The sequence below is a fragment of the Rhincodon typus genome, chromosome 33 (genome assembly GCF_021869965.1).
Source record: "Rhincodon typus isolate 14 chromosome 33, sRhiTyp1.1, whole genome shotgun sequence".
NCBI classification, from domain to species: Eukaryota; Metazoa; Chordata; class Chondrichthyes; order Orectolobiformes; family Rhincodontidae; genus Rhincodon; species Rhincodon typus.
Window position 1 is genome coordinate 23,925,066 of NC_063364.1, and position 26,460 is coordinate 23,951,525.

Here is a 26,460-nt window from a genome sequence, read left to right on the forward strand (position 1 = left end):
TTCATCTGTTTAGCCAATTTCCCAAAGGAAATCATCTTTTTCATCAAATTTTGGTAATGTTTTGACATATTTGTATGTATCCCTACCAGGCCTTTGGCTCAAATGGATTTGCTCAACATCACTATTCGCCTCACTAAGCCTAACTTCTACCTTCACCTCTTTCTGATGAAGGGTCTAGGCCCGAAACTTCAGCCTTTCTGCTCCTATGATGCTGCTTGGCCTGCTGTGTTCATCCAGCTCTGCACCTTGTTGTCTCTCTTCTACCTTCACCTCGCTCCTTTTAAGCCAACTTTCCTGTATAATTGTCAACTTCTGAAGTTCAAACTCTCTCTCTTTTTCCCTTCTCTCTCTCTTTTCCTTTTTATTCTGCTTTTAACCGCAATTCAAACTGTTTCAGTTCCCTTTCTTTATCTTCAGCTGAGACTCTTCTTTCCCTTTCTTCTTCCCTTTCTTTGTCCTCTAATTCCAATTGTCTAATTTGCAGTTTAATTTCTTCTAACTCAACTGCACCTGACTGTTTCTCTGACATACCTAACTTGGCTAACTCCATTATGATTTCAAGTACTTATTATCCCTAGTTATACCCAATTTTAGCCTATCAGCTAATTCTACAAGTGCCACCTTTTTGTCTTTCTAAAATTTCTTGGCAAATTTGGAAGGCATCTTCTAGAACCTCTTTAGCAATGTTAAGAGCCATTTCCCCACTTTTAATTTAACCAACAACAAGCAACCAAAATTAAACAGATTTTCCATTTCTCACTTAAGTTTTATTTAAAGATCTAGGATTCTAGTCTCCAAGTCTGTTTAAATATGCTGGGACCTTTTGTACCCTAAATCTGTTCCAATCTGGCCAGATCCTGAACCCAAGCCCCCAATCTGTTATAAAGCAAGGTTGACAACCCCCCTCCTCAAGAACTAAAATGGAATCACCCAGAAAGGAGCACCTCACCCTATAACCTGTAAAAGGAGTGTGAAAAGTGGTGCAATCTGCTTTAGAGCAATTTCTAGTGGTTAAATAAAATAAATTCCTGACAATCACTTTAAAATCAACAAGTAACAATTATTTATCTTACTCTAACAGTGAACAAATTAACTGAACTACATGGCCTACATGTGATTCCAGACCCACAGCAATGTGGTTGACTCTTAACTGCCCTCTGAGTAATTAGGGATGGGTGATAAATGCTGGCCTAGCCAGAGACACCCTCATCCTGTGAAAGAAAAGGTCCTGATTGATCAGCCTGAGAGGCTGACTGACCATTTCCAAGCCCCTTGACTGGGAGCTGGAGAAGCCCTTGACTGTTTGTGCCAGGACCCCCTGGGCAAAACCTGAGGCCTGCTGACAACCATGACAAGCGTCCTGTCTGAGTGCCTCTTCTAGACAGTACATCAAGGCAGAAGTCATATGAGCCTGGTATCACTAGCTGAAGGAGCAAAATGCAAAAAGGCAAGGCAATGCAAGGCAGGAATGCTGTGAGCTTCCAGGAAGAATCTGAGTGAGTGAGTGAGAGCCCTGACAGTGAGCAAATATCCCAGAGATGCAGCTGATACATGTCCCTGATCACAGTGTCCTTAAACTGCAGCATTATAATGAGTTGCCAGTGCACCCTCGGGTTTGAAATACAGAAGCATTCTGAAAGTGGGTCAGCGATGTGCCTTGAGGGTTCTTGGAGGCTGGCATATATTGGGCACCAAGGTGGCTAGTGCCCATGGAGCATGCCCCCTCCATGATGTTGGTGCACAGTGGAAGTTATTGAGAGCAAGTTGCGAGCTAAATTTATCAAGTACCTGCCCTGATCTCCATATTGCTTAGTGTCTAACATGTTTGGTAAGATTGGGGAAGCTGAATATTAATGAGGTGAGAGATAGTAGGAACTGCAGATGCTGGAAAATCTGAGATAACAAGGTGCAGGGCTGGATGAACACAGCAGGCCAAGCAGCATCAGAGGAGCAGGAAGACTGACGTTTCGGGCCTAGACCCTTCATCAGAAATGGGGGAGGGGAAGGGGGTTCTGAAATAAATAGGGAGAGAGGGGGAGGCGGATAGAAGATGGATGGAGGATAGGATAGGTGGAGAGGAAACAGACAGGTCAAAGAGGCGGGGATGGAGCCAGTAAAGGTGTGTGTAGGTGGGGAGGTAGGGAGGAGATAGGTCAGTCCAGGGAGGACGGACAGGTCAAAGGGGCAGGATGAGGTTAGTAGGTAGGAAATTCCTACTACACCTTGTTATCTCTATTAATGAGGTGAGTTGGAGCCAGAAAAAGGCAATTAACAATCAATAACTCGCTTATTGGCAATTCACTGTCTAACAATAAACTCGCCACGCTGCTTATGAAAAGCATAAAGATGTGACGAAATGCTCCAAATATTGAGATCGGTCTTGCCGGACTTCGTATCTGCTCCTGATATATCTCGCCACAGCCCACATCACTGGGACCGTGTATCTGCATGCACACTCTTGCACCTCCGAGATCTTTAGCCATTCCCCAAAAGTTCTTCTGGCAATGTCACCGTAGAGGATGCTTATGGTGGAGAGAGGAGGTTGCTTCGAGTATGCTCAGTGTTAGCCCCTTCAGACCCATTCAAACTCATATCACATCTTCCTCCAAACTTTTCACTCCCGTTATTAATATTGATAATGATGTGATTTTTGTACATAGTTACTTTTATCACTGCCCCACCTCCAAGTCCCTGAACTTGGGATTGCCACTTTCATGATTTGCAGATTTTGAACTGGCTCAATAACAAGTGCAAGGTTTGACCTCAGCAGATAAGAACTGAAATCCGCCGAGCCTGCACAATGACGAGAATATGTACATGCAAGTCAGCAGTCATGTGTCCAAGGAGCAAAAGTAGGCTGTTCGGCCCTTTTAGCCTGCTTTGCCAATCATTGCTGAATGGTAGTCAAGATCCCAGCTGACCAGTTCTGACAAAATATCATCGAGCTGAATTGTTAACTCAGTTTCTCTTTCCTTAAATGCTGCCTGTTTGCAGATATTTTTTGCTTTTGGTTCAGACTTCAGCAGTAGTTTAAAAGAGAGATTTCTGCTCTGTTCACACCTAACCATGATTTTAACTTTTCTTGATTTGGAAGCAGACAATAGCCCCACTTGGCTCCTGCGGAGATCAGTATTGAGATAACCGCAGGGGCAACAAAATACATGGGCTGTGAGATAACAATAAAACAGTCCAAAAAGAATTTACCTCGCTGGAATTTAAGCAACAGCTGAGATCCTCTGCAACCCTGAAGTGAAACACAGCTCCCACAATCAAACTCCCTGGGTCTCTGCTGCTCTGGGCTCTTCACCACACCTTCTGCCTGATTGAAGCTCTCACCACTTTGTGGCAGAAAAGAGCTGAGAAGAGCCTCTGCTTTTAAATCAGACCTGGCAGAAAATCATCTGCTAAACTTCGTACTTCAGCATGAAACTGACATCGACACTCTTTGGCCTACTGCCAGGATTTTAAAAGAAAATGTTCACATCTTCCTTGCTTCACCCATGAAAATTTTCCTTCAGTAGCTCAGACATTCAGTTTGTGTTTCCTGGTGAATTTTGTTGAAATTATTGATTTCCTATTTCCCCAAATCTGTATCGAGATGTTAACAGTATTTTTGATTGTGGACGGAGAAAGGAAATGGACTAGTTTCAAAACAAAGGATTGCAGACAAGATGGGATCGCAAGAACTGCTGATGCTGGAGTCAGAGATAACACAGTGTGGAGCTGGAGGAGCACAGCAGGCCAGGCAGCATCAGAGGAGCAAGAAAGTTGATGTTTCCGGTCAGGACCCTTCTTCAGAAATGGGGGAGGGGGAAGGGAGTTTGGAAATGAATAAAGAGGAGAGGTGGGGCTGGGGAAGGTGGGTGGGATGGTGATAGGTGAGTGCAGGTCGGCAGTGGTGGGGATTGGTCAGTGAGGTGGGAGGGGCAGACAGGTGGGAGAGAAGATGGACTGGTTGCGTCAGCTCAAGGAGGCAGGAATGAGGGGGAAGTTTGGTCATGGGATGAGGCTGGGGATGGGGAGATTTTTAAACTGGTAAAATCCACATTTAGGCCATTGGGCTGTAGGCTCCTGAAGTGGAATATGAGGTGCTGCTCCTCCAGTTTGCGGGTGGTGTCATTGTGACACTAGAGGAGGCCCAGGATGGACATGTCGCCCAGGGAGTGGGAGGGGTGTTGAAGTGGTTCGCGACTGGGAGGTGTCGCGAACAGAACGCAAGGTGCTCTACAAAGCGGTCTCCGAGACTCCGCTTGGTCTCACCAATGTAGAGGAGATCCAAAATTTAGGCCATTTAGGCCATTGCACCTCCCAAGGTGGAATACATCAGTGACACCGCTTTGTAGTGCACCTGCGCTCTGTTTATTTGAGCTGTGAGGCAGGCGTGTAGTAAGATAGAGGTAAAGCCCCCATGATCATACAAGACCATAGGTTTGCTCTTTTGTTAGAAAGAGATGACCGGTGGTGTTTTAACTTCAGGTGAGGGGAAAGTCCTTAATGGCAAGCTCGGCCAGTGCAGGAATTGAACCCATGCTGCTGGTATATCATTCTGCAGCACAAAGCAGCCAAGCAAACAACCGAGTGAACCAACCCCCGTGTGCTATAACAGATTGGGCATGCAGTGAGCAGTTGATTGTTTGATGAAGTGGTGACCAATTATCCATGACAAAGGCATTCTGCCTACCAACAACTGTGTGATTAGTTCCCAGGTTGCTGAACAGCTTGTGGGTCTGAATGCTCGGTGAGAAGACAACAGACGTCCAAAAAGGAAGGAGCTGTCCTTTCCTCTGCAGTTAAAAACAATCTCAAGCCTGAAGAGAGCCAGTTTATTTCCCTGATCAGTTGCTAGACTCTTGAATTTAACAAATGTATCAGAGACTTTATTAGCATGAACCAGTCACTCTGTGCCTCCTGCCAGTGAGTGAAACAGTAACATTGAAAATAGAAATAAGGATAGACCCTTCAAGGCTGCTCCACCATTCATTATGATCATGGCTGATCATTCAACTCAAAACCCTGTTCCCACTTTCAGCCCATACCCCTTAATCCTTTTTGCCCTAAGAACTGTATCTACCTCCTTCTTGAAAACATTCAATCTTTTGGCTTCAGTGACTTCCTGTGGCAGAGAATTCTGCAGCCTCATCACTCTCTGGGTGAAGAAATTTCTCCTCATCTCACTCCTAAATGGCCAATGCCATATCCTAAGACTGTGCCCTACATCTTGGACTCTCCATTCATTGGGAACATCCTTCCTGCATCGACCCTGTTTAGTTCATTTAGAATTTTATAGGCCTCTATGATATCCCCCCAATTCTTCTAAACTCCAATGAATATCATCTTAACTGATGCAGTCTTTCTTCTTATGCGAATCCTGCCATCCAAGGAACCTCAGATGAGACCAAAACTGCACACAATACTCCAGGTGTTGTCTCATCAAGGCCCTGTACAAATACAAGACATCCCTGCTCCTGAACTCAAATCCTCTCACTATGCCAGTAAACGTGCCATTTGCCTTCTTCACGGCTTGGCCTGCTGCTCCTGCACACTTACTTTCAGTGACTGCTACACAGGGACACCCAGGTCTCGTTGCAGGTCCGCCTTTCCCAATCTCTCCACCTTCCTGTTTTTGCTCCTGTGATGGATAACCTCATATTTATCCACATTATATTTCCTCTGCCATGCATTTGATCACTTACTCAGCCTGTCCAAAACAGACTGAAGCATCTCTGTAAACTCCTCACAATTTAACCTCCCACCCCCAACTTTGTGTTGTGTGCAAACTTGGAAATATTACATTTAGTTCCTGCTTCTAAATCATTAACATTTGTTGTAAATAGCTGGGGTTCAAGCACTGACTCCTATGGTATTCACTGGTCACCAACTGCCACTCAGAAAATTACCTATTTATTCCTACCCTTTGTTTCCAATCCACCAGTTCGCACCCTATCCATTTAAATACACTACACTCCAACCCTAGTTGCTTTAATTTTAATGCTTTTTTTTTATGTCAGACCTTATCGAATGCCCTCTGAAAGTCCAAGTAAACCACATCCACTTACTCCCCCTTATCAGTTCTACTAGTTACATTCAGTGACAGGAGAAGGAATATTGAGAAACAACCAGTTCTGACAAAAAGGATTACCTCAATGATCTCTGCGGACAGGCATTATTGAACTATCCGCACAGTCTTTCCCTCGACCTTTAACACTTTTTCTTGTGTCTATCAGTATGTGTGCATTGAGTGAGTTTTATAAATGAGTCAGAGTTTTAACTAGTAGTTACATGTCAACAGCTCATAATTGTTTATCAGTCGCTTGAACCTATTTATATGAAATAAGTAGTAATTCTAATTAAATGCAGAAAGCTGGCCCATGATTTTGATCAGCCTTGCATCTAAAGGACAGGGATATTGGGAATTTTGCAAAGCTTTACAAAATCTTTAATTTTTGTATCAGAGATAGTAGGAACTGCAGATGCTAGAGAATCGGAGACAACAAGGTGCAGAGCTGGATGAACACAGCAGGCCAAGCAGCATCATAGGAGCAGAAAGGCTGACGTTTCGGGCCTAGACCCTTCATCAGATTTCTGTCTTGTTGTCTTTAATTTTTGTGATGACTCCAAGAGAAGCAGGCCTGAATTTCCAATGCACCACCACAGTGGGACGTAACACTATTTTTGAACTGTTACAGGAAAAGAAGTCCACTCAGCCCTTAAACTTGCACATTCTCCCCATGTCTGCATGAGTTTCCTTAGGGTGATCCTGTTTTCTCCCACAATCCAAAAATGTGCAGGTTAGGTGGATTGACCATGCTAAATTGCCCCATAGTGTCCAGGGATCTGTGAGTTGGCCGTAATAAAAGCAGGCTCATGGGAATAAGGTAGAGGGATGGGTCTGTGTGGGATGCTCTTCAGAGAGTTGATGCAGACTTGAAGAGCTGGATGGCCTGTTTCTGCCCTGTAGGGATTCTATAATTCAGTGGGGTAAGGAGTGGTAGATGGAGTTTAATTTGGATAAATGTGAGGTATTGCGTTTTGGTAAAACAAATATGGGTAAGATTTGCTCAGTTAATGGTAGGACCCTGTGTAGTGTCGTTGAACAGAGAGAACTAGGGTTCAGGTACGTAGTTTTTGAAAGCTGCGTCACAGGTAGACTGGGTGGTTTAGAAAGTGTCTTGCTGTAATTGTCACATCACTGAGTATAGGAGTTGGGACATCACATTGAGGCTGTCAAGGATATTCATGACGCAATTTTTGGAGTATTGCATACAATTCTGGTCACCCTTCTTATAGGAAGGATGTTATTAAATTACAGAGGGTTCAGAAAAGATTTCCAAGGATGTTCCCAGGACTGGAGGGTTGGAGATATAAGAAAAGGCTGGATAGGCTGGGATTTTTTCACTGGACCTTAAGAGGGTAAGGAGTCATCTTAGAGGTTTATAAAATCATGACTGGCACAGATAAAGTGAATAGCAAAGGTCTTTTCTGTAGGGTAGAGGAGAAAGATTTAAAAGGAACCTTAAGGGCAATTTTTTCTCACAGAGGGTGGTTTGTATGTGAAATGAACTTCCCAATAATGTGCTAAATTCAAGTACAATTACAGCATTTAAAAGACATTTGGACAGGCACATGAATAGGAAAGGTTTAGTGGGAAATGGAGCAAATGCAGGCAAATGGGACGAGCTTAGTTTTAGAATCATGGCCAGCATGGATAAGTTGCACCAAAGGGTCTGTTTCCTTGCCGTATGACTCTATGACTCTATGATTCTACCCTCTGGAAGGTCAAATTCCTTCGCAATGTTCTGTAACTATGTCCCCTCATTCAAGATTCTCCACTAATGAAAACATCTTAACATCCACTCTGTCAAGCCCCCTCAATGTTTCCATAAGATCATTCCTCATTCTTCTAAACTTAAGGAAGAAAGGTCTAACCTGTATGACTGTTCTTGATAAGTCAACCCCTTCATAACAGGAGTCAGCTCAGTGAATCGCTTTTGATCTGCCTCCAAATGCCAATACATCCTTTTTTAAAATACTGGGACCAAAATTGTGCACAGTACTCCAGCTGTGGTCTTCATTTCATTTGCTTGCACCTACCTGCTAATGTTTTGTCTTTCTTTGCACGAGAACATTCACATCTTTCTGTGCTTTTTTTTGGAGTCTCTCATCATTTAAGAAATAGTCTGTCTTTTGATTTTTCTTATTAAAGTGCAAAACTCACATTTTTCTACATTAAACTCAATTTGCCAAGTCTTTGCCTAGTCACTCAACCTATCAATACCCCATTATAGTTTCCATTTCTCCTCATCACAGCATGTGCTCCCACTATTTTTGTATCATCAGCAAATTTGGATACATTATACTCTGTTCCCTCCTCTAAAACATTAACATAAATAGTAAATAATTGAGGTCCAAGCACTGATCCATTCAACATCCTACTAGTTAAGTCTTTCCAACCTGAAAATGAGCCATGAATCTCAACTCTGTCCTCTGCCTGTTAAACAATCCTGCTCCATGCTAATCCACCTCAATTTCATGAGATCCTCTTATGCAATGACATTTTATATGGCACCTTATTGAATGCCTTCTAGAAATCTAAATATATTACATTTACTGGTTTCCCAGTGTCAACTCCAATTTTTATATCCTCAAGGAGCTCTAATAAATTTGCTAAACATAATTTCCCTTTTACAAAACCATGTTAAAACTGTTTGATTGAGTTAAGCTTTTCTAAATGTCCTATTTCTTGCTTAGTAATAGACTCTAACATTTTCTCAATGACAAATTTTAGACTAACTGGCCATCTGATGATTTGTCTGCATTCAGGCTCATTATTTTGTCAAATACTTGATCTCTTGTGATAGTTATTGTTACAAGATCTTTCCTGCCGTTAGAACCTTGCATATGTGTTATGTTTAGTGTGTTTATAGTATCCACTACCATGAAGACCAATGCAAACTATTGGTTTAAATTATCTGCCATTTCCCTGTAACCCGTTACTAATTCCACAGTTGCATTCTCAAAGGTCCCACACTCACTTTACCTACTCTTTTTCTTTTTATACAGCTGTAGAAGTTCTTGCTGTTTGGCAAAAAAAATCAAAACTATTTACTTTCATAATCAATTTCCTCCCTCTTTAGTAGCTTTATAGTCATACATTGCTGGTTCTGAAATAAATTCCAATACTTTGGTTTACCATAAATTTGTGCTGCTTTGTAGGTTTTAGATTTTGATTAGGTACACTCCTTGCCCAACTTTGTTAACCATGGGTGCTTCATCCTTTTTGACAGGAATCATTTTTGCTGAGCATTATGAAATATCTGCTTAAAAATCTGCCACTACTCGTCTGCTGATGTTCCCCTTAGTCTATTTTCCCAGCCTTTCTCTTCATTACCCATACTGAAGTTGAGGACCTTGGTTTGAGACCTGAGTTTCTTTGTCTTAAGAAATAGTAGGAACTGCAGATGCTGGAGAATCTGAGATAACAAATTGTACAGCTGGATGAACACAGCAGGCCAAGCAGCATCTTTGCCTTAAGTTGTATTTAAAATGTTGCCATGTTGTGATCACTATCCTCCACAGGATCCTTAACTATGAGATTAATTACTCATTATACATTACTAGATCTAAAATAACCTGTTCCTAGGTAGGTTATGCAATGTATTGAACTAAGAAGCAATCACTAATGCACTCCACAAATGATCTTCCAAGTTAGTCTTGCCCATCTGATTTGTACAGTCAATTAAATTTAAAGATTAAAATCCCTTTGTGCTGTACAACCTATGACTCTATCACACTCATAACAATTGTAGTGCCTTCTTACGAACCTCCATTTTTTACTGATTTATACTTTGTCCTACAGTGAGGAGTATGGATGCCTCTCACCAATGACTTCTTCACCTTGCTATTCCTTATTTCCACTCAAAATGACTCTATATCATAACCTATTGCACCTATTGGTACTCAGTACCATCCTAATATCTTGCTTTATTAACAAAACAACTCTGGCTCCTTTTCCTTTCTGCCTATCCTTCTCGAACAATGAAAACCTTTCAATATTTAAGACCCAGTCATTGCCACCCTGCAATCGCAATTCTGTAATCACAATCAAATCATATTCAATCTTTTCTATTTGTGCTATCTATTTTATTACAAGTGCTATATGCATTCAGATAAAGAGCCTTAAGTTTGATTTCTTATCATTATTACTTATTCAGGGAAGTGAAGGCCGAGTGGTATTACCACTTGAGTATTGATCCAGAGACCCAGGCTAATGTCCTGCAACCCAGGTTTGATTCCTGCTGTGGCAGCTGTTAGTATTGAGTCCAATGAAAATCAGGAATTAAGAGTCTAATGATGACATTGAAACTATTGTAAGGGAAAACCTTACTGCTTCACTGATGTCCTTTAGAGAAGAAAACCTCCTTCCTCAGCCAATCTGTTCTACATGTGATACAACAATATGGTTGACTCTTAACCGATCTCTGGGCAATTGGGGATGGTCAAAAATGTTGGCCTGGCCAATTACACCCACTGCCTGTGAATGAATTTTTTTTTTAAAAACTGGCTCTAATTTCTGCTGTACGCTTCTCTATATAGTTTCAATCCCTTCCTATCAACTTTGATTTTCTAAGAGTTTGTCACCATTGTCTTACCAGATCATAGGGCTGCTCCCTGATAAAAGAGAGATGACTGGTGGTGACTTAACCTGAGGGCCACCATACCTCAGGTGAGGGAAGAGATGTTGTGAAGGAGAGACCCTCATTGTAACCTCAGCTGGTGATCGGAATTGAACCTACGCTGTTGGAATCACACTGCTTCGCAAACCAACTGAGCCCCGCTTTACATTCACTTCTTCACTAATATGCACTTCTGCCCTTGCATTTGCTTTTGATCTTTTAAGATTCCCTTCAATCAAACATTTCCCCCCCCCCACCCCACCAACTGATTGAAATAATTATCTACAACCCTAGTCATATGAATTACGAGGGCAACGGTCCCAACATGGTTCAAATGAAGCCCATCCCAACCGAACAGGTCTCTCTTGCCCCAATACTAGTGTCAGTGTCAATTGAGTCAAATCCCATGTTTCCCTCACCAATCTTTGAGTCATACACTTACTTCTCTAATAATGGATGGCTGGTTCATGATTGTGGTGTCGAGCTTGAAAATAAGTACTTGTAGTGTATTAGTAGTATCCCTTTCTTTAATCCAGGAGGTCCGGGTTCAAGTTCCACCTTTTCCAGAGGTGTGTAATACCATCTTTGAACAGGTTGATTAGAAAAATTGGTTAAAGAAAAAACAAAAACAAAAACGAGATCTTAGAGCACTCTTGTGGTACAGTGGTAGTGTTGCTACCCCCGGACTGGGAGGGCCAGGTTCAAGTCCAACCTGCTCCAGCGGGGTGTCATTACAACTCTGAACAGGTTGATTAGAAAATAGGTTTAAAAAAATGATAAATCATTAATGGTCTGGACTGAAGGTCTCACGAAGGCTAATTGCTCATGAAATACAGGCCTAATTCAAAAACAGTCTGGTTTGACCGGGAGGTAACAAGATGACACTGAGTAGTCTGTGAGAACTGTCCTGTTGTGCACTTACATTGCACCACCTGGATTCGATTTTCAGCCTGTTTTGAAGGTTGGAAAAGTGCTGCAGTCATTATAAACCAGAGATTCAGCATGTAACTTTAAATTCAGAATAGCATTAATATCAGAGACTTTGTCCCACTCATTGGGTTGTTCACCATCGGACTGGGATTCACAATCCCGGCACCATGGAATCTACAATACAGTCTACAATACCACTGTCACCATTGTCCCTGATGGATAGAAGGCAGTGTGAGATTCGCCTGTTAGAATATATATATGTTTGTTATGTAGTTTCAGCTAATACATCCACTCATTATCTTCCATATGTCTCCAATACAAATTAAGTAGATTAAGTGAATAAATTTGATTCATATTAAATTGTATTCTTGTCTTAATTTTGATCAGACCTTGAAGAATCCATTCAGCACTGTCAGCCTAACAATAGTGATGCAAGTTTGGGTAAAATGCCTGTACCAGCTGAAGTTGCCATGAAGGACTCTCCTTCTCAATCTCTCCTCCTGCCTGAGGTGTGCTGACCCTCAGATTAAACATCATCAGTTATTTCTCTTGAATGATGGAGCAGCCCCACAGTCTGAAAAGGTTATGACGACTTTATCTAACCTCTCTAATCTTATCTCCCCAATGCCAATTTGTACATCACTCAGGTATTAATCTACAAATTATTACCTTTGTTGTTCTGCTTTTGAATATAGCACTAAGCTCCTCACAATTCCTCAGCAGAACCTCTTTCCTAGTCATACGAATGTCATTAGAACCAAAAGGAGCCATGACAACTCGATGCTTCCTCTTCCTTTCCAAGATCCACTCCAACCAAAAGTGATGTCTTCGACCTTAGCTCTACTTGGGCAACAAAGCCTTCAGGACTCTTTGTCTTTGCTGTGGAGAAAAGTATCAATTCCCCTAAAAATGCCATCCCCTGTTACAAATTTCTTCACCCCAATGTCCCCCACTTGAATGGTGCTCTGGATCCCAGTGCTATGGTCACATCTTTTTTTTCCTAATTTCATAAAGGGATGAGGGTGTTGCTGACCAAGCAGCATTTATTGCCCATCCCTAATTGCCCAGAGTCAACCACATTGCTGTGGGTCTGGAGTCACATGTAGGCCAGACCTGGTAAGGATGGACGTTTCCTTCCCTAAAGGACATTAGTGAACCAGATGGATTTTTCCAACAATCAACAATGGATTCATGGTCATCATTAGATTCTTAATTCCAGACATTTTATTGAATTCAAATTTCACCACCTGCCATGGGGGGTGTCGAACCCGGGTCCCCAGATCATTACCTGGTCTCTGGATTAATAGTCCAGTGATAATACCACTAGGTGATCGCCTCTCTCTGATCTTTCTTTTAATCTGTGCCTTCATCCGCATTGAGAGCAAGAACGTTGTGTCTATTTGACAGGAGCACAAGATGAGGCACCACCAAACCTAAGTTTTGGATCCCAATATCTGTCTCATTCACAGTTACACTCCTGTTCCTGACAATGGACCAAATTCCCTCTATCTAAGGGAAGTGACAGCCAGCTGAGATATAATGGTCAAGCATCTCTCCTCCTCCACATTGTGTCACAGTATCCTCAGTTCAGAATCCCGCTCAACATCTCTGAGCCAAAGATCCTCAAGCAACCAACACTTACTGATGATGTGGTCCTTGTTTATCGCACTGGCATCTACCAGCTTCCACATACACCAGACTGCTGGTGTCACTGTGCTTTTTTTTAACCCTGTTATGTCATGAAACACATCATTATCCCATTGCCATAACCATTGTCCCATTATGTGATGAAAGCTGTTTGTAAAATTTGTGATAGTTCACCAGAAACACATTAGAACTTAAATTAAAAGTACTTATTGTTCAAGTGAAATAATTCAAAACCCCTTTCTGACCAAAAACATATCTCTTCCTGAGTTTTTAGCTTTCATTCCGAGACAATGTTCCAAAATTTCTTCATCAGTACAACTATCAGGATTGTAAATGTTAGTAACACAACCAACAGGAAGATCATCACATCTACACAACAGTAAACGTACCAGGGGAGTCGGTAAGACTCTGAGCGTAAATGTGCCGCCCATTTGTGACGAGCAACATACTCAATCCAGAAAATAGCTCTCTCCATTGTGGCCTCGGGTTGGTCTCTGTGGAGAGCAGAGAGTTTCTGCATGTTGTCCCGATATGATGTGTTATGTATAACCTCATTAAGTGCCTGCAATAGATCTGTTGACTGCATGGTTGCAATGTTAATCACTTTTGCAGCACCTCGGATTTCAATTCTAAATAGATTGCCAAGCTGGTCAAAAAGCAAAGATATGCCAAATACTGGCACTCCATGATGGATGGCTTCGTAAACTCCATTGGTGCTCTCGTGAGCAACAAAGGCTCGTGTCTTTCGGTGCCCTAGTAGATCATTCTGAGGGATCCATTTTGCCAGTGTTGTATTATTTCCAATGTTGGGAAGGATCTTTCAGTCTTGTCTCCATAATGTTCTAAGGTACTTAGGCAAAGGCCTCTGCTATTTGCATTGTAATATGCATAGGCAAAGAGCTGACAATGGTCACCATTGACATGACAATAATCCCATGTTCTCTGAGGTCTGGACAAATTCTTCAAACTCTGCCTCTAGAGGTTTGGACGGTTTACACTGGAATCCTTCAATATAAACAATATTTGACATGGTGCATCTTGGGAATTCAAATATAAAATCTATTCTTGTCAGCCACACATCTGCCCATAGAAGAACAGTCTCGATGTCTGTGTCTGGGCCCAAATAACGATAGTAGAGTTCATTGTAAATTGGCTGAGTTCGAAATTTTGAAATGGATAGTTGAAATAGACTTCAAATGACATTTTTTGCCCTTTGGAGTAAACTCATTTATCTGCCAATCTGGAACTAAGGGTTGGAATATAGGACAGTGGTGATGGGGCAAAGAGAAATGAGCTTCTCCATTGCTAAGCCATCAAATGTTATACACCACAGGAAGTTTTAAATAACAAGCAAGCATTGGACTTGTAGGTAAAGCAGGATCAGTCAGCACTAAGTCAAAATGTGCATTTTCAAGTTGTTTCAACAAACTTTTGCTTTCATAAATTATAAAATTTAGCTGTTGTGTCCGAATGTGACAGGCATGCATTAAAGACATCATTTCATTCTGGAACTTAACAGATTCCCATTGTGTTCAACCAAACTTTAAGGCTTCTAGTGTCTTTTGAACAAAATTTTACAGAATTTCTCTGCTCGTATTTTTATCAAGGAAGCCTTGCAATTCAACCACAATGGATTGATGTAGATCTGGCTTCTTTTTGATGTACAAAGATCCTGAAGAACAAAGCACAGTGATATTGTGCCCATAACGGTTTAAGCTCTTCTGTTAGAGCTCTCATATTGACCCAGTGACTTCCATCAACAGGGACAACCAATATATTAGCTCCCTGGGTAATTGGTGGATAGTTGGACAAGACAGGGCAATGATGAAACTAAGAGTCCATGCAACTTGGAATCCTCTTTTCCATGCAAAATGATCTGTTTCAAGAGCAAAGGATATCCAGATCCTGTTGGGGAATTGAAGAGAAATATTGACAATACAACATAAATTTAAAATCATGACCTGAAACATTCTGGTAAACCTAGGGCAATTGGCCCTCTGAATCTTGCCTGTCTTTCAATGAGGAGATAGCTGGACAATTTCAACTTTACTTGCCCTTAATTTCCAAAAAACTATTCATATAATTCCTCAATGCATTGAGCACCCACAGTCCACTGGGTAGACAATTGTAAAAATTCATAACCCTCTTAAGAATGTTTTCCGTACTCTAATGGAGTAATTCTGTGTTCCAGTTCTAAACATAGTTCTAGTTCTATTTCCTCATACTATAATCCTGAGTTATGGACACTCTAGTAAAGAAACACAGTATTCCAACATCTTCTGTAAAGCCCCTGACAATTTTATACTTTTATTTTAGATTAATGTTTCAAACTTCCAAACCCCAGAAAAATTGGCCCACTCTCTAAACTGTTACTCATCAGACAATCGTCTCAACCCAGGAATCTATTTTCTAAACATTTATTGCACTGACTCTAAAACAAATCAGTCCTTGGTTTGGACAGTCTGAAGGAGTGATTCCTCCAAAATACTACATAATTATAGCAAAACGTCCTTACTCTTGTGCTGCATTTGCCATTTGCTTTCCTAATACCTTATGTAACTGCATCTTCTCCCTTATTGTGATTTGTAGCCAAAAATACCCAAATCCCTGTGACTTACAAAATTCACTAATTTCTTTCTGAGTGAATGTTTTCACATATAATTGTTCCCAGCAAAGTGGATAATTTCACACATATCCCCATGCATATTTCTGATACAATTATGCCTTTTCAGCACCTCTTGTTCCACCTTGGAAGCCTACAGCCCAATGGCCTAAATGTGGATTTTACCAGTTTCAAAATCTCCCCACCCCCGGTCTCATCCCATGACCAACCCTCCCTCTCATCCCCGCCTCCTTAGCCTGATACAACCTGTGTGTCTTCTCTCCCACCTATCCGCTCCTCTCACCTCACTGAGCAATCCCCACCACTCCCTCCTTGCACTCACCTATCACCATTCCACCTACCTTCCCCTGTCCCACCCCTCCTCTCTCAATTAATTTCTGAGCTCCCTATCCAACCCCCATTTCTGAAGAAGGGTCCCGACCTGAAACGTCAACTTTCCTGCTCCTCTGATGCTGCCTGGCCTGCTGTGTTCCTCCAGCTCCACACTGTGTTATCTCTGACTCCAGCATCGGCAGTTCTTACTATCTCTGAGCTTTTCCAGCAACTTCTGTTTTCGTTCCTGATTTACAGCATCCACAGTTCTTTCGGTTTTTATGTTATGACACAGCTCTGGAGCAGGTGGGGCTTGTACCCGGGCCACATGACTCAGATACTCAAAATTTTAATCAACCTATTCAGACATGTTCAGAAGCTTGGCACCATCCAGGATAAAGCAGCCCACTTGATTGGCATTACATCCACAAGCATCCACTTCCTCCACCACCGACACTCAGTAGCAACAGTATGTACCAACTACAAGTTGCACAGCAGAAATTCAGCAAAGATCCTTAGACCGCAGCTTCCAAATCCACAACCACTTCCATTTAAAAGGACAAGAGCAGCAGATACATAGGAACACCACTACCTGCAACATCCCCTCCAAGCCACTCACTATGCCAACTTGGAAATATATCTTCTTTCATTGTCGCTGGTGCAAAACCCAGGAATTCTCTCCCCAGGGCATTCTGGATCAACAAGTATGTGGACTGCAGAAGTTCGTAAGGGCAGCTCACCGCTATTTTCTCACAGGCAACTAGAGATAGGCGATAAATGTTGACCCAGCCAATGATGCCCACATCCCAGAAGGAAACACAAAAAAAGGTGATGGCACAAGTCCAGAGCAGTTGTGACTTGAACTCACACCTCCTGGCTCAGGAGTAGGGACACTATTACTATGTCATAAGAGCCACCTTCAATATGTGTAATCTCAGTCAACTAAATTACAGCCCGAATGTGGCCCTGGACCTTATGGTGCTCTACTGTGACTCATTTTGGGCACAGGTGGGAATTGAAACCAGACGTTTTGGCTCAAAAGTAGGGACACTACCACTGTACCAGTTCACTGTTTCAAAGATCAGGTTATAATTTATTGCAGACCTGGGAACATGGAAAGCTGAATGACATTTTAGGTGATGTCGATCAACTTTTCAGATATTCTGCAACACAGCTCAAGAGTAGGTGGGACCTAAACCAAGATTATTAGTAGTTCAGAGGTTGCAACACTTCCACAGATTTCTTACTGTGAGTGTGTCCTTATCACGTAAGAATGGAAATCAGCTGAGGTAGTGAATCAGCCAAGATTCCAGCTTGGGTGATGGCCCATCATTGACCTGAATTGTTAACGCTATTTCTCTCTGCTCACTTGCTGTTTACATCCAGCATTTTCTGTTCCCATTTCAGACCTTAGCAGCTGTTTCGGAGAAATGTTGAATTTCTTGAAAACTTCGATTTTCTAGTTTTCAACCGAAGTCTGATGTCTGCTCTCCTGTATTTCAGACTTCTCAAAATAAAGGCCAAATCATTCAATGACCCTTTTTCATTACTCTTTGTACCTGTTTGTAACATTTTAATAAATTGTGCCCAAAGACTCCCACGTTTGCTTGATTTGGTGCTTTGAGCTCAGTTGGCTGGATGGTCAGTTTGTAATACAGAGACCAAAAGCACAGGTTCAATCCCATATCAGCTGAGGCTACCATGAAAGTCCCACATTCTCAACTTTTCCCCTTACCTAAGGCGTGGTTACCTCAGGTTAAACCATTACCAGTCATTTCTCAATAATGAGAAAGCAGCCCTATGGGCCTCTGCAACTGTGACTACTTTACCACGTCCTAAAGTTTGGATTGATATTTGCAGCTTTTCCAATTTCATGAAACATTTCCTGAATTGAGTTAACTTTGGAAGATTATATTTTAAGCTCGTGCAATGCAGATGTACAGAAACTAATTAAACTGCAGCATTTCAAACCTCAGGCTGACTGACTATCACAACTAAACAAAATCTAAACTATCTCCATCCTCGATGATGGAAGAGCTCAGCACTTCAGTGCAAAAGGTAAGGCTGAAGCATTCGCAGCAATCTTCAGCCAGAAGTGCCAAGTGGATGATTCATCTCGGCCTCCTGCAGTGGTCTCCAGCATTACAGATACCAGTCTTCAGCCAATTCGATTCACGCCACGTGATGTCAAGAAACGGTTGGAGACACTGGATACGGCAAAGGCTATGGGCCCTGACAACATTCCGGCAATAGTACTGAAGACTTGTGCTCCAGAACTTGCTGCTCCCCTAGCCAAGTTCCAGTAGAGTTACCACATTGATATCTACTCAACAATGTGGAAAATTGCCCAAGTGTATCCTGTACACAAAAAGTAAGACAAATCCAATCCGGCCAATTACCGCCCCATCAGTCTCCTCTCGATCATCAGTAAATTGACGGAAGGTGTCATCAACAGCACTATCAAGCAGCACCTGCTCAGCAATAACCTGCTCAGTGACGCCCAGTTTGGGCTCCGCCAGGGCCACTCAGCTCCTGACCTCATTACAACCTTGGTCCGAACATGGGCAAAAGAGCTGAATTCCAGAGGTGAAGTGAGAGTGATAGCCCTTGATATCAAGGCTGCTTTCAACTGAATGTGGCATCAAGGATCCCTAGCAAAACTGGAATCAGTGAGTATTAGGGGGCAAACTCTCCGGTGGTTGGAGTCATACCTGACACAGAGGAAGATGGCCATGGTTGCTCGCGGTCAATCATCTCAGCTCCAGAACATCTCTGCAGGAGTTCCTCAGGGTAGTGTCCGGGGCACAAACATCTACAGCTGCTTTATCAATGACCTTCCCTCCATAAAAAGGTCAGAAGTGGGGATGTTCGCCGATGACTGCACAATGTTCAGCACCATTCGTGAATCCTCAGATACTGAAGTAGTCCATGCTCACATGCAACAAGATCTGGACAATATCCAGGCTTGGGCTGACAAGTGGCAAGTGACATTCGTGCCACACAAATGCCAGGCCATGACCATCACCAATAAGAGACGATCTAACCCTTGACAGTCAATGGTGTTACCATCACTGAATCTCCCACTATCAACATCCTGGAGGTTACCATTGACCAGAAACTCAACTGGATTCACCACATTAACACAGTGGCTACAAGAGCAGATCAGAAGCTGGGAATACTGCAGCGAGTAACACACCTCTTGACTCCTCAAAGCCTGTCCACCATCTACAAGGCACAAGTCAGGAGCATGTTGGAATACTGCCCACTTACTAGGATGAGTCCAGCCCCAACAACACTGAAGAAGCTTGACACCATCCAGGGCAAAGCAGCCGCTTGATTAGCACTACACCCACAAGCATTCACTCCCTCCACCACCGACACTTAGTAGCAGCAGTGTGAACTATCTACAAGAAGCACTGCAGAAATTCACCAAAGATCCTCAGACAGCACCTTCCAAACCCACGACCACTTCCATCTAGAAGGACATGGGCAGCAGATATATGGGAACACCACCACCGCCAAGTTCCCCTCCAAGTCACTCACCATCCTGACTTGGAAAAATATCGCCTTCCTTTAGTGTCACTGCATCAAAATCCTGGAATTCCCTCGTAATAGAATTGTGGGTCAACCCACAGCAGGAGGATTGCAGCCGTTTAAGGAGGCAGCTCACCACCACCTTCTCAAGGACAACTAGGGATGGGCAATAAATGTTGGCCACCCAGTGACGCCCACATCACACACATGAATTAAAAAAACTGAACAAAAAAAAATTAGCTTGTAATTTATGAAATCGTTTCATCAAGAAATTATGTTCTTTTACTTACTGATGATGAACAAATTAAGTGCAGTATAATTGCTGTATTTCTTGTAGCTGAGATTTCAATTGAGGAAAATTAGATACTTACGTTAATGCAATTGGTCAGTTCAAAGTCCAATTGAACCTCTGATTGTCTAATACTAATCCTCACATGATCTGCTATTCACGTTTGACAAGAATTCTTCTTGTTGCCTTAGCCAATGCATAACTTGAAATGGGTGTTTTCCTCTGAGTGATCAGTACCTTTTGAAATAACCTTTGGATCTGGATTCCTGAGTGGTTCTTATTCCATGGAAATTACCAAAATGTATCAGTGCAGATATACTTTTCAAGGGATGTTAGAACAGCAGTGTGGGATTAGAATAGTGAGATGGTTGTTTTCAACAGGTATGAGTGTAATGGACCGAAGGGCCTTTTTCTGCACTGTAGACTTCTCTGTCTCTACAACTCTATTAATATGAAAAGAGATAGGTAGTGTTATGGTAGGAATGACCAAGATTATTAATTTGGAAAATGGTATGTTTGTGAGAAAGTTATTTTGAGTGGGCATATTCATTAGTTGTAGAAATTTGGTAAGACAGTGATAATTTTCCAATTAGCAATGTTTTAATGTTAATGATAGGCCATTTTAATTAATAACCATGCTGCATTGTATCTTTGTATCAGAAGTATTGTTACAATCAGTCCTGAAATCCACACAAGGGGAGTTAGGAAACAAATTATGCTAAGTTAAGTGATCTCTTGTAACATTGTCTTTGCCAAATGTACTCATAAAATTATTCTTTTTCAATTCATGAGACAGTAAGAACTGCAGATGCTGCAGCCAGAGATAACACAGTGTGGAGCTGGAGGAACACAGCAGGCCAGACAGCATTAGAGGAGCAGGAATGTTGACGTTTCAAGAGTCCCAACCCGAAACGTCAACTTTCTTGTTCCTCTGATGCTGCCTGGCCCCTGTGTTCCTCCAGCTCCACACTGTGTCATCTCCTTTTCAATCCATGTCTGTGTTTGCATGTTTTCCATTTCCTCATTTGTTTTGTACTGTTTCTGGAATACTTTTCCCACTTTTGTCTGTTTTTGTTTACCATGGAAATGCTAAAAATACCAAATTGTGACTTTCTGGGTGACCTTGAGACCTGCAAAGGAAATGCAATGGCGAAATAGAGTGTAAGTTACAATTAATATGAACACCTGATATAGGATTAGCTCCCAGGATAGAACTGGGTTCCGAATTACAATTATCATCATGTTGTATTACAATGAGAGTGAGGTCTTATGGTTAAAGTCAGGGGCTAGAATAACAATCACCCTTTATCAATCTCCATGTTGGCATTAAGTTTTCAGTTTAAGTTGATTATCAGGATAGTTTTGGGGTGCCAATGAAAGTGGAGTTGAATCCCTTTGAAGAGTCAGTGACAATGAGGATGTGGCTGGTACTGTAGCAGATGGTGCCCCTCAGATAAATGGTTAAGAACTGATTTTACTGAAATGCAGACAATCTTTTGATGGCGATTGAAGGGAAACTCAAGCCAAGATCAGACTTAGAATCCCAGGTGGTCTCCATCTCAATTTTTCTGAATGCTCATATTCAGGCTCAACCCAGACACGGGGTCATGAAGAGTCAGTACTAATATATTATGTTACTGTGATTCTCTCCCTACCACATTTGATGTTAATATCCCTGTTTGGAGTAGATGGTGGTTCTACCTCAAGTATCCCTCAGCAGAAAACCATGGCCACTCAAATTTCTGTGATCAATATAGTTTTTGTTGCAAAGCCAATATCTCATCTGTCCACTGTCTACAAGGCACAAGTCAGGAGTTGGCAAGTGACAACATTCCTCAACTGCCTGAATGGGTGTAGCTCCAACAACACTCAATTAGAGTTATACCCTTCAAGAGGATGTCAGGAAGTTGTTTTGCATGAAAGGATTGTGGAATCGGGAACTTTCATCGCCAAAGATCTGCTGCAGCAGGACAGATTGAAAGTTTCAGAACTGTCATTGATGAACTTTTCTTAGGGAGAAGGTACTAAAGTTTATGGAACAAAAACAGGTCGATGAAGTTAAGATACACACCAGCAGGATCCAGTTGAATAACAGAGCAAGGTCAAATAGTTAAAACCCTATTCTTGTTCCTATTATACAGCAGGATAGTTACATTGAAGAAGAATCTATAATTGACTTACATCATGATGGCCTATTGGCTCACAAAATTATAAACATATGAAAACAGACATAAACTATGGAATTTTTTTTAATTACGGAACAAGAGGGAACGCATTTGGAAAATTACAGAACCACATAATAGAAGCATGGCAATATTTGGCTTACTTGAACAATCTTACAGTCACTGGTTGAAATAAAATGATCAAGATCCGATTAGAAGTCAGTCAGAAAGAGCTGACTTCCAGTTGTCAAAATTATCAAGGAGAAGAAACAAATCAACCTGAAGCATTCTTTTATTAATACACGTGATTATATTATTACAGCAATTCAAAATCAGATTGTATGTATCCATTGTTCTTTTTCAAAAAATATGACCCTCCATTTAACCCCGGCATGCCGGAGTATTCAGTAAAAATACATCATGCAGGATTTGCTGTGATGCAGTTGCTAACATACTTGCCTCTAAACCACAAGCTACTGCCTAAAATTACCACTGCGGGGCTTTGAGTACAGAAAGGGCAGCACCTTGTTTTTTGTGCTGAGGGAGCTCTGTGATGTTGGAAGTGCTCAATTTTAGATGAGACTTTAAACCAAGGTCCCCTCTACCTATTCAGGTGCCTATGGAAGATTTCACAGCAAGATACCCTTTCAGCATTCTTGAAGTTACTGACTCTTAGATAAGTATGCTGTCTCGCACACCACTTTTGCATCGTCCAAAGGGCCCACTAAGGCAAATGTTGTTGCCCTTTTAGGTGTCCGTCCTGTTCTACTTTCTCAACTTCCATTTACCAAAACCATACAGGAAGTCATATAAGTTTTAGATTAACATTTCTTTGTTTAGGCCTGTGACTGTAAGACTCATATGCAGTCAGTATGAGTACACTGTTATCTTGTTCAACAAACAGACTCCTTCATTTCATCTTCATTTAATCAGGCATTGATGGAAAACGGATGCAAAGAGTAGAAGATTATTCTGTTTTCATCGCTCAGTTATCAAATGTTGATCACAACTTTCTGGAATGCCCTTATGTTACAATCAGCCAGGAGCCTGATGTAAAAGCAAAACACTGCAACTGCTGGAAATCTAAAATAGAAAAAAACAAAGTGCAAGAGAAACTCAGCAGGTCTGGCATCATTTATGGAAATAGAAACAGAGTTAATACTTCGAGTTTGATATGATTCATTTTTGGAGCCTGATTATCTGCGGACACCAAACATGACCCGTGAGGTACCAGTTACCACATTTAGACTGGATTGGATTGGAACCTTACATAGTAATGAACTGTTTTCTCAGACTTTAGCAGAATTTCTGAAAACTCTTTGTTGACAAATTCTTTTGTGTTTTGTTGAAAAAAGATACATTTTCATTTTGCACTTATCCAGACTTTTGCAAGGCATAGCAATGTAAGGGGAAGGAGCACTTTATATTAAATGATCCTGTCTCAGTGTATGTCACACAAACCTATGAACCAGGCATAAGGTTGCCACTTGCGATCATGAAAAGTTCCTCATTAATCTGGAAGAGTGAAATATCTCAAAACTTTCAGCAATACGTGAAGCAAGATGTTTGTTGTTATGTGAATCTTGCCTTTAAAAGAGCTTGTCCTTAAGAATTTGACATGCTGTGTGCATATAATGTTGTGCCTCTGCCTGCCATTTGTCTGCGAGCTGTACAACCAGAAATCAGTTGGCTTCTGAAGTTCCTGCTTCATAATTTGTAATGGGTTTCATTGTTTTAAGTAATCTAACACACAAAGTTAATGAATCCTACTGAGTGAATCATCATCAGCCTATTAACATGAATACAATACTGTGCAGTAGCAACATGAGTGGTATTTGCAACTAACACAATGCTGCCATCCAGCTAAAAACACATTCTGCCCATCACACAAATGAGTCACGTGGACTATGCACATCAGTGCCATTGTGATGCTCATATGTAATGCAAAATTTCAAAGAGTGGCTAATTATATCAAACAGCATGTCTGATTATGATGTCCAAGTGCCCCTTTCTCATGTCAAAACCATAATTACAGAACTTTTTGCTTTTTCTGCCAAATAATGGTACAAAGTTTCTTTAGCAGTACAACTAACAACATCGTAAGCATGAGGAACAGTGACAACAGGAAGATCATCACATCTACACAATAGTAAACGTACCAGGGGATTCGGTAAGACTCTGAGCGCAAATGTTGTGCCACTTTGTGTCGGGCAACGTACTCAATCCAGAAAATAGCTCTCTCCATTGGAGATTCGGGTTGGTCTCTGTGGAGAGCAGAGAGTTTCTGCATGTTCTCCCGATAAGAGGTGTTATTTATAACCTTGTTGAGTGCCTGCAATAGATCTCTTGACTGCATGGTGGAGATATCAATTACCATTGCTGCACCTCGGATTTCAAGTCTGATTAAGTTATCAAACTGGTCATAAAACAGAGGTACTCCAACTATACCCCATGATAGATGGCTTCATAAAGCCCATTGGTGCCACCGTGAGCAACAAAGGCTCGTGTCTTTGGGTGCCCTAGTAGGTCATTCTGAGGGATCCATTTTGCCAGTAGTGTATTATTTCCAATGTTGGGAGGGGTCTCTCCATTGTGTCCCCAAATAACCTTCTGAGGTACTTGAGCACAGGCCTCTGCTATTTGCATTGTTACATGTATTGGCAAAGAATTGACCATGGACCCCAAAGACATGACAATAACCCCATGTTCCCCTGAGGACTGGATAAACTCTTCAAACTCCTTCTCCAGAGGTTTGGATGGTTTACACTGGAATCCTCCAATATAAACAATATTTGGCATGGTGGGTCTTGGAAAATCAAATATAAAATCTACTCTCATCAGCCACACATCTGCCCTTAGAAGAACTGTCTCAATGTCTGTGTCTGGGCCCAGATAGCGATGGCAGCGGTCATTGTACATGGGGTGAGTTAGGAATTCTGTTACGGATCGATGAAAAAGATTTAAGATGACATTTTTTGTTCTTTGGAAAAAATTCATTTTATCCGTCAATTGTGATCCCGGCGTTGGGATATAAGATAATGCAGAAGGGGCAAAGAGAAAATGAGCTTCTCCGCTGGTGAGCCAACGAACATTATGCACCAAAGGGAGTTTTAAATAAAAAGCAAGCAATGAACCTATGGGAAAAACAGGATCTGCAAATACTAAATTAAAGTGTGCATTTTCAAGCTGTCTCAACAAACTTTTGTTTTCAAAGACTGTGATAACAACCTTGTGAACCTAACTATGACAGGTGTGCATAAAAGACATTAGTTTGTATTAGGACTGAAGAAAAGTCCATGGCCTTGAACCGTTCTGTAAAATCTCTAATGACTTTTGTACAAATTTTCGCAAAATATCTTCACTTGTCGCATTCCAATCAAGTTCTACCACCACAGATTGATATAAATCAGGCCTCGCATCGACATGCCAAGAAGTTGAGAAATAAAGCACTGTGAAGTTACGTTCATGATTTTTCAGTTCTTCCAGTAGAATTCTCTTATTGGTCCAATGACTTACTTCAGCCGGTACAACCAATATATCAGCTGCCTGGGTTATCATACAAGACATGATGATGATGGCACTAAGAACAGGCGCAACTTCGAATCTGCTCTTCCAACTAGGACACTTCATACTGGGAGGATGTAACAGTCAGATCCTATTGGAGAATTGAATAGAAATATTGATAGTATAACATAAATTGGAAAATATAGAGACAAATAAATAAGCAGCAGTAATAAACTGTAGGGACCTTGAATTTACCTCAACCATTCAATAAGACCATGGTTGAACTTCTACATCAATTCCACTCTCCAGTCTTAACCCCATTTCCCCTTATTTGAATGGATTCGATAACTTTGTATCTTGCATTCATAGTTTACTGAGATGAGATTTCCAAAGAGATACAGTCCTCAAATCAAGACATGTTGCCACATTTCAGTCCTAAATGGATGCCCTCTAATCCAGATACTATTAACCAAGATCTAGACTCTTTCTCTAAAGGACACATCCTTTCTGCACTTAGCTGTCAAGTCACTAAGAATTTTCTACCTTTCAAAGTGATCACCTCTCAATTTTCTAAGCTCCACTGAATATAACCTAGTTCTAATCAACACATCCTCATATGATAGCTTTGTGTTCTCCAGATTAATTTAGTGAATCTTTCTTGCATCCTCTCCGAAGTAAGTATATCCACCCTTAGGAAAGGGGTCTAATGGTGTGGCACAGTATACCTATCACTGAGCCAGAATTGCCAGGTTCATGTCTTGCTTCCTTAGAGATGTGTTATAACAC

General features: G+C 41.5%; 1 protein-coding gene and 1 pseudogene across 1 annotated transcript; both read right to left on the reverse strand.

The window, feature by feature from the left end:
* Positions 1–13,527: 13,527 nt before the first annotated feature.
* Positions 13,528–14,749, reverse strand: LOC109926862 (annotated as a pseudogene).
* A 9,006-nt stretch (positions 14,750–23,755) lies between these two features.
* LOC109926761 (UDP-glucuronosyltransferase 2A1-like) lies at positions 23,756–25,800 on the reverse strand. The gene is given in 2 exon segments (XM_048615956.1): positions 23,756–24,615; positions 24,618–25,800. Coding segments are annotated over 2 exon segments (1,599 nt in total). The 3' UTR covers positions 23,756–24,199.
* Between the last annotated feature and the right edge of the window lie 660 nt (positions 25,801–26,460).